The sequence below is a fragment of the Ovis canadensis genome, chromosome 14 (genome assembly GCF_042477335.2).
Source record: "Ovis canadensis isolate MfBH-ARS-UI-01 breed Bighorn chromosome 14, ARS-UI_OviCan_v2, whole genome shotgun sequence".
Lineage (NCBI taxonomy): Eukaryota > Metazoa > Chordata > Mammalia > Artiodactyla > Bovidae > Ovis > Ovis canadensis.
Window position 1 is genome coordinate 64,915,641 of NC_091258.1, and position 12,468 is coordinate 64,928,108.

The 12,468-nt window shown below is 55.3% G+C and overlaps 2 protein-coding genes across 4 annotated transcripts; one reads left to right on the forward strand and one right to left on the reverse strand.

The window, feature by feature from the left end:
* Position 1: 1 nt before the first annotated feature.
* IRGQ (immunity related GTPase Q) lies at positions 2 to 7,789 on the reverse strand. Of its 2 annotated transcripts, none has more exons than XM_069550982.1 (3): positions 7,657 to 7,789; positions 6,669 to 7,200; positions 2 to 5,307 (listed from the first exon to the last, which is right to left on the reverse strand). In XM_069550982.1, exons 1-3 carry the CDS (start codon positions 7,664 to 7,666, stop codon positions 3,969 to 3,971), a joined length of 1,881 nt encoding a protein of 626 aa, XP_069407083.1. In that variant the 5' UTR covers positions 7,667 to 7,789; the 3' UTR covers positions 2 to 3,968. The 2 variants fall into 2 exon arrangements, with proteins under 2 accessions (XP_069407083.1, XP_069407084.1); XM_069550983.1 differs by having other exon boundaries at positions 7,509 to 7,741.
* Positions 7,764 to 11,760, forward strand: ZNF576 (zinc finger protein 576). Of its 2 annotated transcripts, none has more exons than XM_069550991.1 (3): positions 7,764 to 8,279; positions 8,640 to 8,740; positions 10,339 to 11,760. In XM_069550991.1, the coding sequence occupies exons 1-3, from the start codon at positions 8,251 to 8,253 to the stop codon at positions 10,764 to 10,766; spliced, it is 558 nt and encodes a 185-aa protein (XP_069407092.1). In that variant the 5' UTR covers positions 7,764 to 8,250; the 3' UTR covers positions 10,767 to 11,760. The 2 variants fall into 2 exon arrangements, with proteins under 2 accessions (XP_069407092.1, XP_069407093.1); XM_069550992.1 differs by having other exon boundaries at positions 7,834 to 8,034.
* The last annotated feature ends 708 nt before the right edge of the window (positions 11,761 to 12,468 follow it).

Here is a 12,468-nt window from a genome sequence, read left to right on the forward strand (position 1 = left end):
ATGAAATTTCTACTTTTTTATTCACTCCTCCAAAAAGCACCACAGGTCAACCCACCCTTGAGTCTCCAGGCTTCATGGTTCCTCATCTCAATGGACACAAGTCTGTCATAGTCCAGACAAGTAGGAAATTCATCTAAGTTGATGAGGCTCTGTTCCTCCTCTGCTTCTGGCGATGGCAACACCAAGATTCATCATAGGTTTCCTAGAATTTCTGCCTTCAAGGACCTGCCAGCCTGCAGGTGCCATGTAGACTCACCCCAAAGGCTGCCAGTTGTCGCTCCACAAGTGAGTCTTCAGTCTTTTCTGTTTGGATGTGCCCAGAGACCGATGCCTCGCTGGCAGCTTCCCGCTTCCAGAGCCTAAAGTTCAATCCGTTTAAAAGTCATGACTTAAAAGGCAACCACTCCCAAAAGACAGTCGTTGACCCCCAAGGGTGCTGAAACACAACTACTAAACACAATCAGCACACTCCACAAGGAACCGTGACACAAGGAAACAAAACTGGGTGTTGCTTTCTGAGTTGATCTCAGGCAGGAGTCCCCTTGGCAGGAGGGCAGAGCAGCATAGCGTAGAGATGTCAGACAGGGCCAAGGTAGAGATGGTGTCAGAGAGGTGGGCACCCCGAGCAAAGGCACGGGGGTGGGACGAATGCTTGAGGGCTTCCAGGAGTCTATCACTGTACACAAGAGAGAACGGGGTACAAACGTGTCTACTCGGAATGCTCAGGACAACCCTGCAGTAGATTCCACTTGGTGACTCACTTGCAAAAGGCCACCCTTATGCAAAGGGCTGTCTGGCCCTAGGGCAATGCAGACAGAATTCCTGGTGATACTAAGGTTGTTGTTGTTTTTCTCCAGTGCTCTGTCTACTCACCATGTTTGTGGTGCAACGGGGGAAAAGCTTACCTGCAACTTACTTCTCATTAATTTAGAAAATGCTTCTCATCTTCATTATTGGAAAACTATTCAACATCACTGGGACAGCGTGGGTATAGGAATCGACTTCTTCAAATGTTGAGTTTCATGAAATCTAAATGGAGGTCGAGTATTTCTGATGAAAATTCATCATCTGAATTGAGATGCGCTACAGAAATACACACCAGATTTCAAAGACGGAGCGTAAAAAAGTTCTTTCCTATATTGATCATATGTTGAATTAATATTTTGGATATATTGACATGAGACGTTAGAATTGGTGTCATCTGTATCTGTTCCCTCTTCCTTTTTCATCGTGGCTACTAGAATATATGAAGCTACCTGTGTGGCTCATGAGCTTCCCAGGTGGCTTAGGGGCCAAGAACCTACCTGCCAATGCATGAGACACAGGTTCAATCCCTGGGTCAGGAAGATCCCCTGGAGAAGGAAATGGCGACCCACTCCAGTGTTCTTGTCTGGAAAATTCCCTGGACAGAGGGGCCTGGTTGCCTGCAGTCCCTGGGGTTGCAGAGTCAGACACAACTGAGTGACGGAACATGTGGCTGATGTTGTTTCTACTGGACTAGCTGCTCTGTGTGTTCCTGTTTCTGCCCGTGGCAGGCAGGCTTGATGCAGAGGCTTGAACCACAGTTGAGGTGGGGAGACAGTGTTGTGCTGGGTATCATGGAGATGGATGAGGAACATTTTCCTAAGGCCGAAAGAGCTTTGAGGACAGTGCCTGGAGCCATCCAGTATAGTGTGAAGTGCTTTCCCCTATCTGGGCTATCTCAACTTCGATGGGACAAACTGTGCCAGTAGTGGGAATTCTAGTTAGACCTGGGGGTACTACCCCTTAGCTACCTGCCCCTCAGGCCGGTTACCCTTGTCTTCAGCTGTCACAGGAAACAGGGTCTCGAAAGTGTTTATGCTTGTTCTCCGGCCCTTTCATTTCACGGTGTGAACACAAGGCACTGGCTCAAGTCACCCAGAGTGACGTGGCAAAGCCGTGCTGGCCTCCTGACCCCCGACAGGTGTCTCCTATCCTAGGAGATGCTTGTTTCTCCTCCATCTCCCACCTTTTCCCTGTCTCGGGGCAAGAGGCTGACGACCTAAATTCCAGCCCTAGTTCTGCCACTGATTAATGAATTAAATATCTATATCTACTAGGTACCTTCTGTATGTCAGGCACTATTTGAGGGGCTGAGGGTACTGCACGGGGATAACAGCCAATACACAGGTAAGTAAGTAATTTTCTAAAATCATAACTGCTGCAAGGAAAAGAAAAACAACAACTCAGTGGAGATGAATAACAACAGTGAGCTATGAGCTACTTCAGTTACAATGGTCAGGAAAGGTCCCTAGTGAGGGGACATTTGTGCTGAGATCTGATTGGCAAGTAGATCTGGGAGCCGAGCATTCTGGGCAAAAATAACAGAAACTATAAAGGTCCTGAGGCATGACCCCAGGTGGCCCACTCAAGCATCAGAAGGAAGATGAGGATGAGAGGGGGCAGGAAATGAAAAGAGGCACGGAGCAAACTTGCTGTGTGCTGTTGGGCCTAGAGCCTGCCCTCTCTGTGCTTTGCTTTCCCCATCTAACATAACAGAGATTCTGCTAGATGGCCTCTCAGCTGCAGATCGCCCCCCTCACCGCCCCATTCTCTCTCTTTTTGGCATTAAAGAGTTCTGTGACCTGTTGCTTCTCCTCTACTGGTAGCTGGCAGCCTAGAACATCCCAGGCACTGTGGTTTCTGCCTTTGCCTCCCTGCGACACATTCCCATGGGCTGGAACACTTGCCCGGCTGTTCTGTGGGCGCCTGGCTCACTGTGGCCTTCTCTGTGTCTCTCTTGGGGACACCTGAGGTAGCCACACGAAGTGTTTGGATTAGTCCAGCAGTACAGCTGCATTTCCCAAAAGGTGGGTATACAAAATAGCAAGGCCAGAAACGGTTCAGGTTTCATGACAGAAGACACCAAGACCCAAGAACGATAGAAATCCCTAAGGGAGAGAGGGACAGAGTACCCAGAGAGCCCCATAACTGCCCAGCACCTAGAAAATGGGGTCAGTCACATCCCCTTCCAGTCAAACTCAGAGGAGGGCAGCCACCAGGATCCAAATCTATTAGGGATTCTGGGGAGTTCCCTCTGAGGGATGGGTTCCTGCCCTTCCACAGTCAGGAAGCCTCATTCCTGGTCTCTGGCTACTCCCCAGCCCAACCATGCCCAGAACACTCTTGCTTCCTCTTGTGTTTTGTGGTACCATCCTCCCCACAATAGCGGGGAAAGAAATCTGTGCCCCCAGGCTTCTGGAGGGGCAAATATCACACCCCTCCAGTTCCGAAGAGGGACCACAGGGTCTCCAGCTCCCTCACACAGCACCCGGTTCCCTCCTCTACATGGATACCTTCCACAACCCATGAATTAGAAAGCAAAGACCTCAGCCCTCTGGGGAGTCAGGCGTTCTGAGAGTCCAGAGAACCGTCCTTCCCTCACCCCCGGAAACCTAGATCTTATATCCCTTTGTGGCTCAGAAGCCCAAGGAGTTCAGCTCCCTGGGGAACCCAGACCACCCCTCCTCCATGTCAGAATCCCTAGTGTGAAGGAGATCGCCTTCATCAGCAACCAGGGCCTCCACCTCCTCCTCCCCAGGGGGACTAGACACCTATTGGATCTAGTTTCTACTCTTGAGAGACCAAGATGGCCGCCTTTGAGGAGTCCAAACCCTCAACTCCCTTGAGGAGTTCCATAGTCTGATGGTACCCAGAGAAATCAGGAGTCCCGTCCCCAGAACTCTATTTCCCTTCAGGACCCAGGAATCCTGGTGCCCAGACGTCACCCACTCGAGGCCCTAGTCAGAGCCCTCATTCCCTTCAAGCACCCAGGATTCTGACTGGCAGACCCCTTGCTCTGTGATCTTTCAGGCCCAGACATCCCATGCTAGAGTCTGGACCCCGTGCCCTCTCCCTCTCACCGGGTCTTGAGTCCTCCGGCCCTGGCAGAGCCAGGCAGCTGGGACCCTGGGCACACCCGGAAGCCCCGGCCCTCAGCCCAGCTCTCACTGCGCGGGCACCCGCGGCGCCAGCACTGCCTCGGCGTCCGCGCGCATCTCGTCCAGCGCCTGCAGCAGGACGCCGTGCGCCGCTCGGTAGCCCAGGCCCCCAGTGGCCGCAGCGCCGCCCGCCGGCCACAGGAAGGAGAGCGCGCCCAGCGCCGCGCCCCCGGCGGTGCCCTCGCCCGCCCACGAGCCCAGCCTCGCTTCCACTTCGGCTCGCGTCACCGGGCCCGGGAAGCGCGTCCGCTTGGCCAGCTCCCCGGGCGCCAGGCCCAGCGCGCGCTCGCGTCGGGCCAGTGCCGCGGGTTCGAGCCCCAGCGCCCGTCGCCACTCCGCTAGCTGACCCCGCAGGAGCGCCACGTCGCACGCCCAGCCCAGCCCTGGGACTGGGGCCGCCGCTGCCGCCAGGCTAGCCAGCAGGGCCGGCCTCCACGCCCCGGCCCGCAGCGCAGCAGCCTTGGTCCGGGCCGCGCGGGGAGACGCGGGCGGCAGCGCGAGCAGCAGCGCCCCCGCCTGGGCCGCGGGGAGCGCGCGCCGCAGCCACTCGCATAGCCCCGGGAGCCCGCCCGGTCGCAGCGGGAACACGGGCGGCGGCGCCTCCTCTAGCACCTCCCACGTTTCGTCCTCGGGGCTCAGGGCAGCTGCGCGCTCTGAGTCCCCGCTGCCGGATTTCTTCGCGCTGACGCCCACTGGCTGCAAACTCTCCGTGCCTGCTTCCTCTGAACCTTCCCCACTGCCTCCCTTTTGCAATCTGGGGCCGCGGTTCTCCTTTCCATCACTGTGGGCAGTCTCAAACCCCTCTCCGTCTGGGTTCTCTAAGCTCTCGCTGCCAGACTTCTCTGCCTTTTCCTCTTCTTCCAGAGACTCTGGGTCCTCGCCCTCGCCGTCTGTTCGCACGCAGACCAGTGGTGTATCCGGGAGCACCAAGGGCCGGACCTGGGCCCAGTCCTTCTCAGTGGGGGCCCCAGGGGTGACGAGGATGAGAGCGTCGTAGTGGGTGGTCGGGTACGGGGAGACGGTGGTGTCCGCGGAGCTCAGAGGCACGCTCCAGAGCACCACGTTGGGGCGCTCTGGGGCCGGGTAGGGCGTGGGCCCTGCAGGCACTGCAGCAGGCACTGCACCCGGATCTTCAGGATCTAACCCGAGGAGCACGTCCAACACAAGGCCCACGTCAGCCCTACCGGCCACGGCCAGGTCCAGGCGTGCGCTGCCCAGTCGCTCCAGGCCAGCCCTAACCCACGACAGGGCCGCCTCCAGGCCCCCAGTCTCAAAGGCCTCCCGCACAGCCTCCAACTCCGCAGCGCCCAACACCTCGAAGCCATCCTGAGCTGGTGGAAGGAGCCTGCGGGGATAGGGAGGGATAGGGTCAAGGGCAGAAGAGGGGCTGGAGGCTGGAGAGCTAGCCTAGGGGGTCGGACCAGGCTAAAATGACAAGGTGGAGTTTGAAGCAAGAAAGGGAGGGGCCAGATTAACGGCACCGAGGCTAAGAAGGAAAGTAAAGTGGCTCAGTCGTGTCTGACTCTTTGCGACCCCATGGACTGTAGCCTACCAGGCTCCTTCGTCCATGAAATTTTCCAGGCAAGAATACTGGAGTGGGTTGCCATTTCCTTCTCCAGGGGATTTTCCGACTCCAGGACCGAACCCAGGTCTCCATCATTGCCTAAAGCAAGGGAGGGACTGCTCGATTGAAATCTGGCTTCCAACACAGCTGAAAATGGGGAACTGGCTAAGTCTCCCCAGGGGTTACACTCTTTGGGAGCTGGGCTTTCCAAAGGACCTGCAGGATTAAGAAAAGGCCATGCTGGGTGGGGCAAAACTCACAGTGAGCCTTAGGGCAAAAGAATCCGGAATGAATTGAGGGACTAAATGAAAACCTTGCACTAAATGCTCTAGGTGGGCAAGGTCAACACAGGCGCTCTTCCTTGAGCAGAGGCGTTAGTAGGAGTGTAAAGTCCAAAGAGGGGAGAAGCCTCATTTAATAGTTCTTAGCAAGGGCGTGGGGCTAAGGAAAAAAGAATGGTGGTGGGCTTGGAGCTGCTGCCCCTCCCTGAGGCTCTTTCAACCTCTACCAAAGGAGGCAAGGCTGCTTGGGGGTGGGTGGGGGGAGATAGGAGATAGCCAGCAGGTGGGTACAGAAAGAAGAGGGAGGGGATTAGAGAAACGAAATGGGGGAGGGCCCCCTAAACAACAAAGCTCACTGAGGGTGGGCTCTCTGGAGACTGCGATCCCTCGAGAACCAAGCAGATGGTGAGGAGGAAAGACTGGAGAGTGGAGTCTTCGGGTACAGATTTCATGAGGATCACCAGTTTGGATGCAGAGAGCAAGCCCTCCTTCACACCTTGGCTTGGGGGCAGTGTTTGGGCTTTAGGTCCGGGCCCCTCCTAGAATTCTGGCAGGGTAGCGGGACTTTTGACCTCAGAGTGCTAGCAGGAGCAGGCTGGATGACAGGCTGGGAATTCCAGCTGACCGACCCTTGGATGGGGCCTAGATGACAAAAGCACAGAGTGCTAGCTTGAGGTGGGGCCTCGTGGACCTCACGACCTGCACTCAAGGGCAGGATCTGGAGCAGGGCTTTCAGCAGATATCTCCTTAAGGTTGGTCACAAACTTGCTGCGGGATGACTTCAAAGAGCACCTTAGGGTGGAGGTATAGAGTAAATAAAGCTCCAGGCCTCTTCCACCCACCCAGAAGCTCCGCGCTTACCTCTGCAGTGCCTCGGCCTGGCTCCGCAGCGCCGCTCGCAGGCGCTCCAGCTCCTCGCAGCCGTCGATGCTGAGGCAGTCGGTCCGTGGAACGAAGAGAGCCGCGGCGCCCAACCCGGCGCTGTCCAGCAGGGCCGCGGTCTGATCCCGGGCCTGGGCTTCATTCTGTGACTCCTCGGGTCGGAGATTCCGCACAGCCAGCAGCGGGGTCCCTCGGGCCAGGGCGGCCCGTGCTGCCTCCCCCAGGGCCGGGGCCAAGGGCTCCTCATTGCTCTCGGGGCCTGGCAGCACCAGTACCAGCACGTTGGCCTCCGCCGCCCAGGGTCCCGGCTCTGCGGGTGGGCAGCTCAGCTCGCCCAGGAAAAGGCCTGGGCCTGCAGCTCGCAGGCTGGGGAGCCCGGAATCCGGCCGTCCGTCGGGGATCTCGACCGTCTCCACATCTCTGTCGCACAGCGCTGCGATCAGCGCAGATTTTCCGGAGCCCGGAGGCCCCAGGAATAAGACGGTCACGTCACCTCGCGGCGGAGGCATAGCTGGGAAGCAAGGAGAGAGGAAGACCTGGGTCACGGAGCACCCAACCTTATTTTCTAGCCTCCCTACTCCGATCTCACATTTCAGCCAATTATTCTGTCCCTTTCTTTCGTTCTCGGGTACCACTCCCAGGCAGCCAGAAATCTGGCGCCCAGCCTCTATTCCCCAGGGACCCGGGAGTCCCGTCCGCCCTCCTTCTGGATGGCTTTCCTTTTCCGCTTCAAAAACTCAGAAATTGGCCTCCAGCTCCCAACACCCTCTGGGATACAGATGTTTTTAACCCCTCACTCCTCCCTTCCAAATCACCAACCGAGCAAACAACCAGCACAAGGGACGGCGCAGTTGGTAGCAGGTGGTCTGCCCCTAAGAAGCCCCCGCTCTGGGGTCCGGGGACGGAGGCCTAAGAGGTTAGAGCGCCGGGATTCGGGGACGTCCAGACGCTTTCCAGGGGTTCTAACCTGACGTCATTCCCTTTAGGAGGAGGTGTGTCTTGAAAGCGTAACCTCGGGAAGACAGCCCTGTGCGGCGCTTGCGCAGAACGACGGACGGGCGCTCGCCCGCTCTCAGAGGTCGCAGGTCCTAGAACAATGAGGGAGCCAAAGCGCGTGCGCGCCAGAAGCGCCTAACACGCTTGCGCAGTAAGCACCGGTCGGTCAGGCGAGAGTTGCGTGCAACGTCATCATTACGCACCCCAGTGCAGGGAAGGACCCCTCGCGTTATATTGAGGACCGAATTGGTGGGACTGCATCATTGCAGTCGGATGGCAATCCAAGATCCGGGCTTCGAAAGGCTCATCAGGCGAAAGGCCGTGGAAAGCCTCGGGACTTTGAGACTCGGTGGGCCCTACCCCGTTTCCCTTCGGGTGACGGCGCTGTGACGAGCAACTGACAGGCGCAACGAAAGGCAGCCCCTCTGCTGTCTTGGAGAAAAGCAGAAACCTAGGCTACTGGCCTCGGGAGGGAGCCGAGGGCAGTGCTTGGGGGCAGCGGGTCACAACGGCTGAAAGCGCGCGTGGGAAGCGGGGTCTCAGAGTTTCGGGATGTCAGAGAAAGATGTCTCTCGGGAGGAGGCGGGCTAAAGCGTGGGTACCACTACCTGCCTCAAGACAGGTGGAAGAGAAGGGGATGAGGCTGGTGTCCAAAGATCAGGGGTCCCTAGCTCTGTGTTCAGGGAATTGGTTTGATGTAGCAGGCATAGGTCACTCAAGTGAGAAGGCGCTAAGAGAAGTCACAGAGCTGAGGAGCTGAATCTTTTGGAAGGTTGAATTCTCTACTGAGAGCTGTTAGGTTAGAATTCAAAGAGATGTTATCTCATGGAAGTCAAAGACGGGCAAAGTAAGCTTGTCAAAGATCACAGGATTAGGGGGCCCTCTAAATTTGGCTATAGATAAGCGACTTCACTTGATTTACTATTCTGCCATGCGTGCTCCTCTCTTGACCAGAGGGGTCCCAGTCACCATGGAGGACCGGCACTCCAAGCAGACCATGGAGCAGCAGGATTCGTCCGAGGAGAGAAGTTCCCGAAGTCCGAGAGGTGACCTCTGTGAGTACTGCTGACCAGAGGAGGGTGGGTTGCAGGAGCTGTGATGCTAAAAGGACTTCTATAGCATCTCAGTGTTCAAAGCATTGTGGGGACTTACTCGTTAGGAAGGAGCTGTTAATGGTCCATGAGCTGCCCTCTCAGGACCCCGACCCTTGTTACCCTCAGAGGTAACAAGGAGCAGAGCTCCCTGCTCTGTCCACATAAATATGAAAGGGATGCACTTCAGAGGCAAAGAGTGGCATCCAGAGAGGCTTGGGGTGGGAGAAATGATTGGGAAGGGCAGTGAGCCCCAGTCCCAACCCTGCCCTGGACTTACAGTGCGCCTTGGACCTCAGTTTCCCCGTCAAAAGGGGTGGCCACTCCTCACCTCACAGGGCTGGCTGGTATGAGGATTAGCTGCAGAAAAGGAGAAAGCTTAATATTAATGAAGATAGCCAATTTGACATAGAACAGCAACAGCTTCTACTGAATGCTAATTACGTGTTAGATGCATTCTAAGATTTTAACACTTGTCTCAGTCTGTCCTCCTAACAGACTCTATGAAATTGATAATTATCACTGTCATATGAAGTGAGGGAACTGAGGCAAAGAGAGGTTATGTGTTTATAACAGTGAAAGCTAGTGTTAGTGCTTTCTAGCCGGAGACCACCAGGAACACACATGGAGTTGAGCAAATCGGGCTTATTGCTCATTGTGCTGAGGAAGTACACACACTGTGGGGCATCTCATAAGAAAGGACTTCCCTACCACTGGGGAAGGGTTCAAGAAAGGGGTTTTGCTCTGGATAGAGGTTGCCAGGAAGCAAGGGCTCTTAGATGGCTGCTCACTTAATAAATCTGACCTAGGAGGAGGGAGGAACAAGGGAACGCTCCAGCTCTGACTGGCCAAGCAGCAGCAGGCACTCACGTAAGCCAGGACAGGGGGCTGTCTGGCCATTTCTCATGGCCCAGACAATGTTCACGTTTTGTCTGTGTTCAGAACAGCACCATGGTGTGGTCTTGATTTGCCCCAGTCACAGCACGGCCTTGTTTGACAGCGTTCTGTGGAATTGTTTATGCTCACCAGGAGAATGCCAAGGCCTAGCTGTGCCAGGCCAGCCCCTGGCTGTGGGGTTTCTTCTTTCTCAACAATAATTATTGCAAACCATTGTGTAGCACCGTTCTAAACACTATTTATAAGTTCATTCATTTATTCCTTCCAACAACCATATGAGGTGGATACTAATACAATGATTACCCCATTTTCCAGATGAAAACACTGTTTTCCCTTGCCAGGGGAAATCAGTTCCAGGCAGTCTGGCTCCAGAGGCTGTGCCCTAATCATACAGCTCTGTCAGAAGGGCAGACTGCCTGGGTTCCAGTTCTAACTCCACCATTTCACTTCCCAGCCTCATGACAGTCAGCAAGTTGCCTCAGCTTTTGCAGCCCTGGTCTGCTCATTCACAAAATAGGTCCAGTAAGTCTCCCGTCCAGGCCTGGCACAGCACCTGGCACAGAGCACGTCAAGTCCTGCATGCTGGTTGTCGGCATGATTCTGGGGCTGGGAGAGGCCCTCGCCACACCTGCTGGCCTCTCCCAACCTCTCCCCCATGTCCTCAGGCCACCTGGGGGCCCTGGAGTGCACCCGCTGCCTCATCACCTTCGCCGATTCCAAGTTCCAGGAGCGCCACATGAAGCGGGAGCACCCAGCGGACTTCGTGGCCCAGAAGCTGCAGGGGGTCCTCTTCATCTGCTTCACCTGCGCCCGATCCTTCCCCTCCTCCAAGGCCCTGATCACCCACCAGCGCGGCCACGGTCCAGTGGCCAGGGCCTCCCAGCCGGCTGCACCCATCACCACACCACCCACCTTCCCCTGTCCCGACTGTGGCAAGACCTTCGGGCAGGCTGCTTCTCTGAGGCGGCATCGCCAGGCACACGAGGCCCACCCCCTTCCTGGCCCCTTTGCCTGCACAGAGTGTGGTCAGGACTTTGCCCAGGAAGCAGGGCTGCACCAACACTACATCCGGCATGCGCGGGGGGAGCTCTGAGAGTAGCTTACGCCCACCCCAGGGCCGTGGGAGCTCTGTGGCTGGTGGGATGCACGTCTGATATGGGATGGGAGCCCTGGACTTTCCTCCCTGGAAAGGCAAAGGACTCCTGAGAAACAGGACCCAGAAGATACTCATTTGGAGCTTCAGTCTTTGGAGGACACAAAAGCCTTCAGGGAAACAGTCAAATCAGACAATAATGAGATCTATTGTTTTTTTAAAAAATTAACAGGAAAGAGGGAAAACTGTGATTTGTATCTCCCTCATTCCCAATTATATAGTTTGAAACTGCAACTAGCTGCAGATTGTGTAACCACCTTTAATTCATCCCAGATGGATGCTGTGGGGCTGTAGGAGCCGAGTGACTGGATTTGGGCCTGACTGCAGGCAGGGAAAGTGAGGCGTTGCCCACCTGCAAGGCCACCACAGCACAGTCCCACACAGGGAGCGACTTGGGCCTTTGGGGATGGGACAGCAAAGTCAGAGTCTGTACTGAGTCGTGTGGGGGTTGCAATCTGAGCTAGTGTCTCTTCCCACCCCCCGCCAGTCTTTCCCACTCAAGGAGGGGCCATGGCATTGGACAGCTCTGCCCCTCTTCTCCCTAGATGCTGCTGCTAAGTCACTTCAGTCGTATCCGATTCTGTGCGACCTCGTAGACGGCAGCCCACCAGGTACCCCAGTTCTTGGGATTCTCTAGGCAAGAACACTGGAGTGGGTCGCCATTTCCTTCTCCAGTGCATGAAAGTGAAAAGTGAAAATGAAGTCGCTCAGTCGTGTCTAACTCTTAGTGACCCCATGGACTGCAGCCTACCAAGCTCCTCCATCCATGGGATTTTCCAGGCAAGAATACTGAAGTGGGGTGCCATTGCCTTCTCCGGATGACTTACTGTTTATTTAAATAATTTTATGTACCATTCTGGTCATGGATTATTTTCTATTACGTGTAGGTGACATGGCATGAATAAACTAACAGAAATAGTATCTGAAAACAAAAGATCCGTGGGACTTCCCTAGCAGCCCAGTGGTTAAGACTCTGCACTTTCAATGCAGGGGGACATGGGTTTTCAATCCCTGGTTGGGGAACCAAGATCCTACATGCCTCATAATGCAGCTGAAAGATTAAAAAACAAAAGGTCCACATTAAACTGTCTAAACAGAACTCTGCTTTTGAGCAGGAATTCCCAGAGAACAGAAGGGCACCAGGGCGGGGGGATGGATGGGGGGTGGTTCAGCGGGGTGCTCAGGGCAGAGCTGGCCCTGCAGGGGAACTGGTTTGGAGTCAAACAGAGATACCTTCTGTTTCCTGTTGTATTTAGCCAGCACTGGGAGATATTCCATTAAGATCCTATTTTCAGCTCTGAAAAGGTCCCATTCTGGGCTGAGTTCCACTGAGCCAGTGTTACTCCCTCACATTACCTGCTCTGCCCCAGAGACAATGGTCAATGCTTTGCACAAAATAATCACAGACTCTGTTTGAACTGAGGGATATTTTGAAAGTCCACAGAGACTGAGCCATCTCCCAGTTTTTAGCTAGGCACATGCTGGCTACAAAGACAGCATCTCCCACATTTCCTTGCAGCTAGATGTGGCCATATGATACACTTCTGACTAAACTCCTGGGTAGAGTCTTCAAGCTTCAGAAAGGAACCTACTTTTCCTCCACCTTCCCACCTGGAATGTGGACATGGTCTCCAGCCATCTT

Excerpts from the sequence above, each read along its gene's own strand:
- IRGQ (XM_069550982.1), bottom strand. Across the intron at positions 5,308-6,668 it reads CAGGCCGAGGCACTGCAGAG|GCTCCTTCCACCAGCTCAGG; the intron begins GTAAGCGCGGAG and ends CTATCCCCGCAG.
- ZNF576 (XM_069550991.1), top strand. The coding sequence starts at position 8,251 with ATGTCTCTCGGGAGGAGGCGGGCTAAAGC. Across the intron at positions 8,280-8,639 it reads GGGAGGAGGCGGGCTAAAGC|AGGGGTCCCAGTCACCATGG; the intron begins GTGGGTACCACT and ends TCTCTTGACCAG. Across the intron at positions 8,741-10,338 it reads AAGTCCGAGAGGTGACCTCT|GCCACCTGGGGGCCCTGGAG; the intron begins GTGAGTACTGCT and ends CCATGTCCTCAG.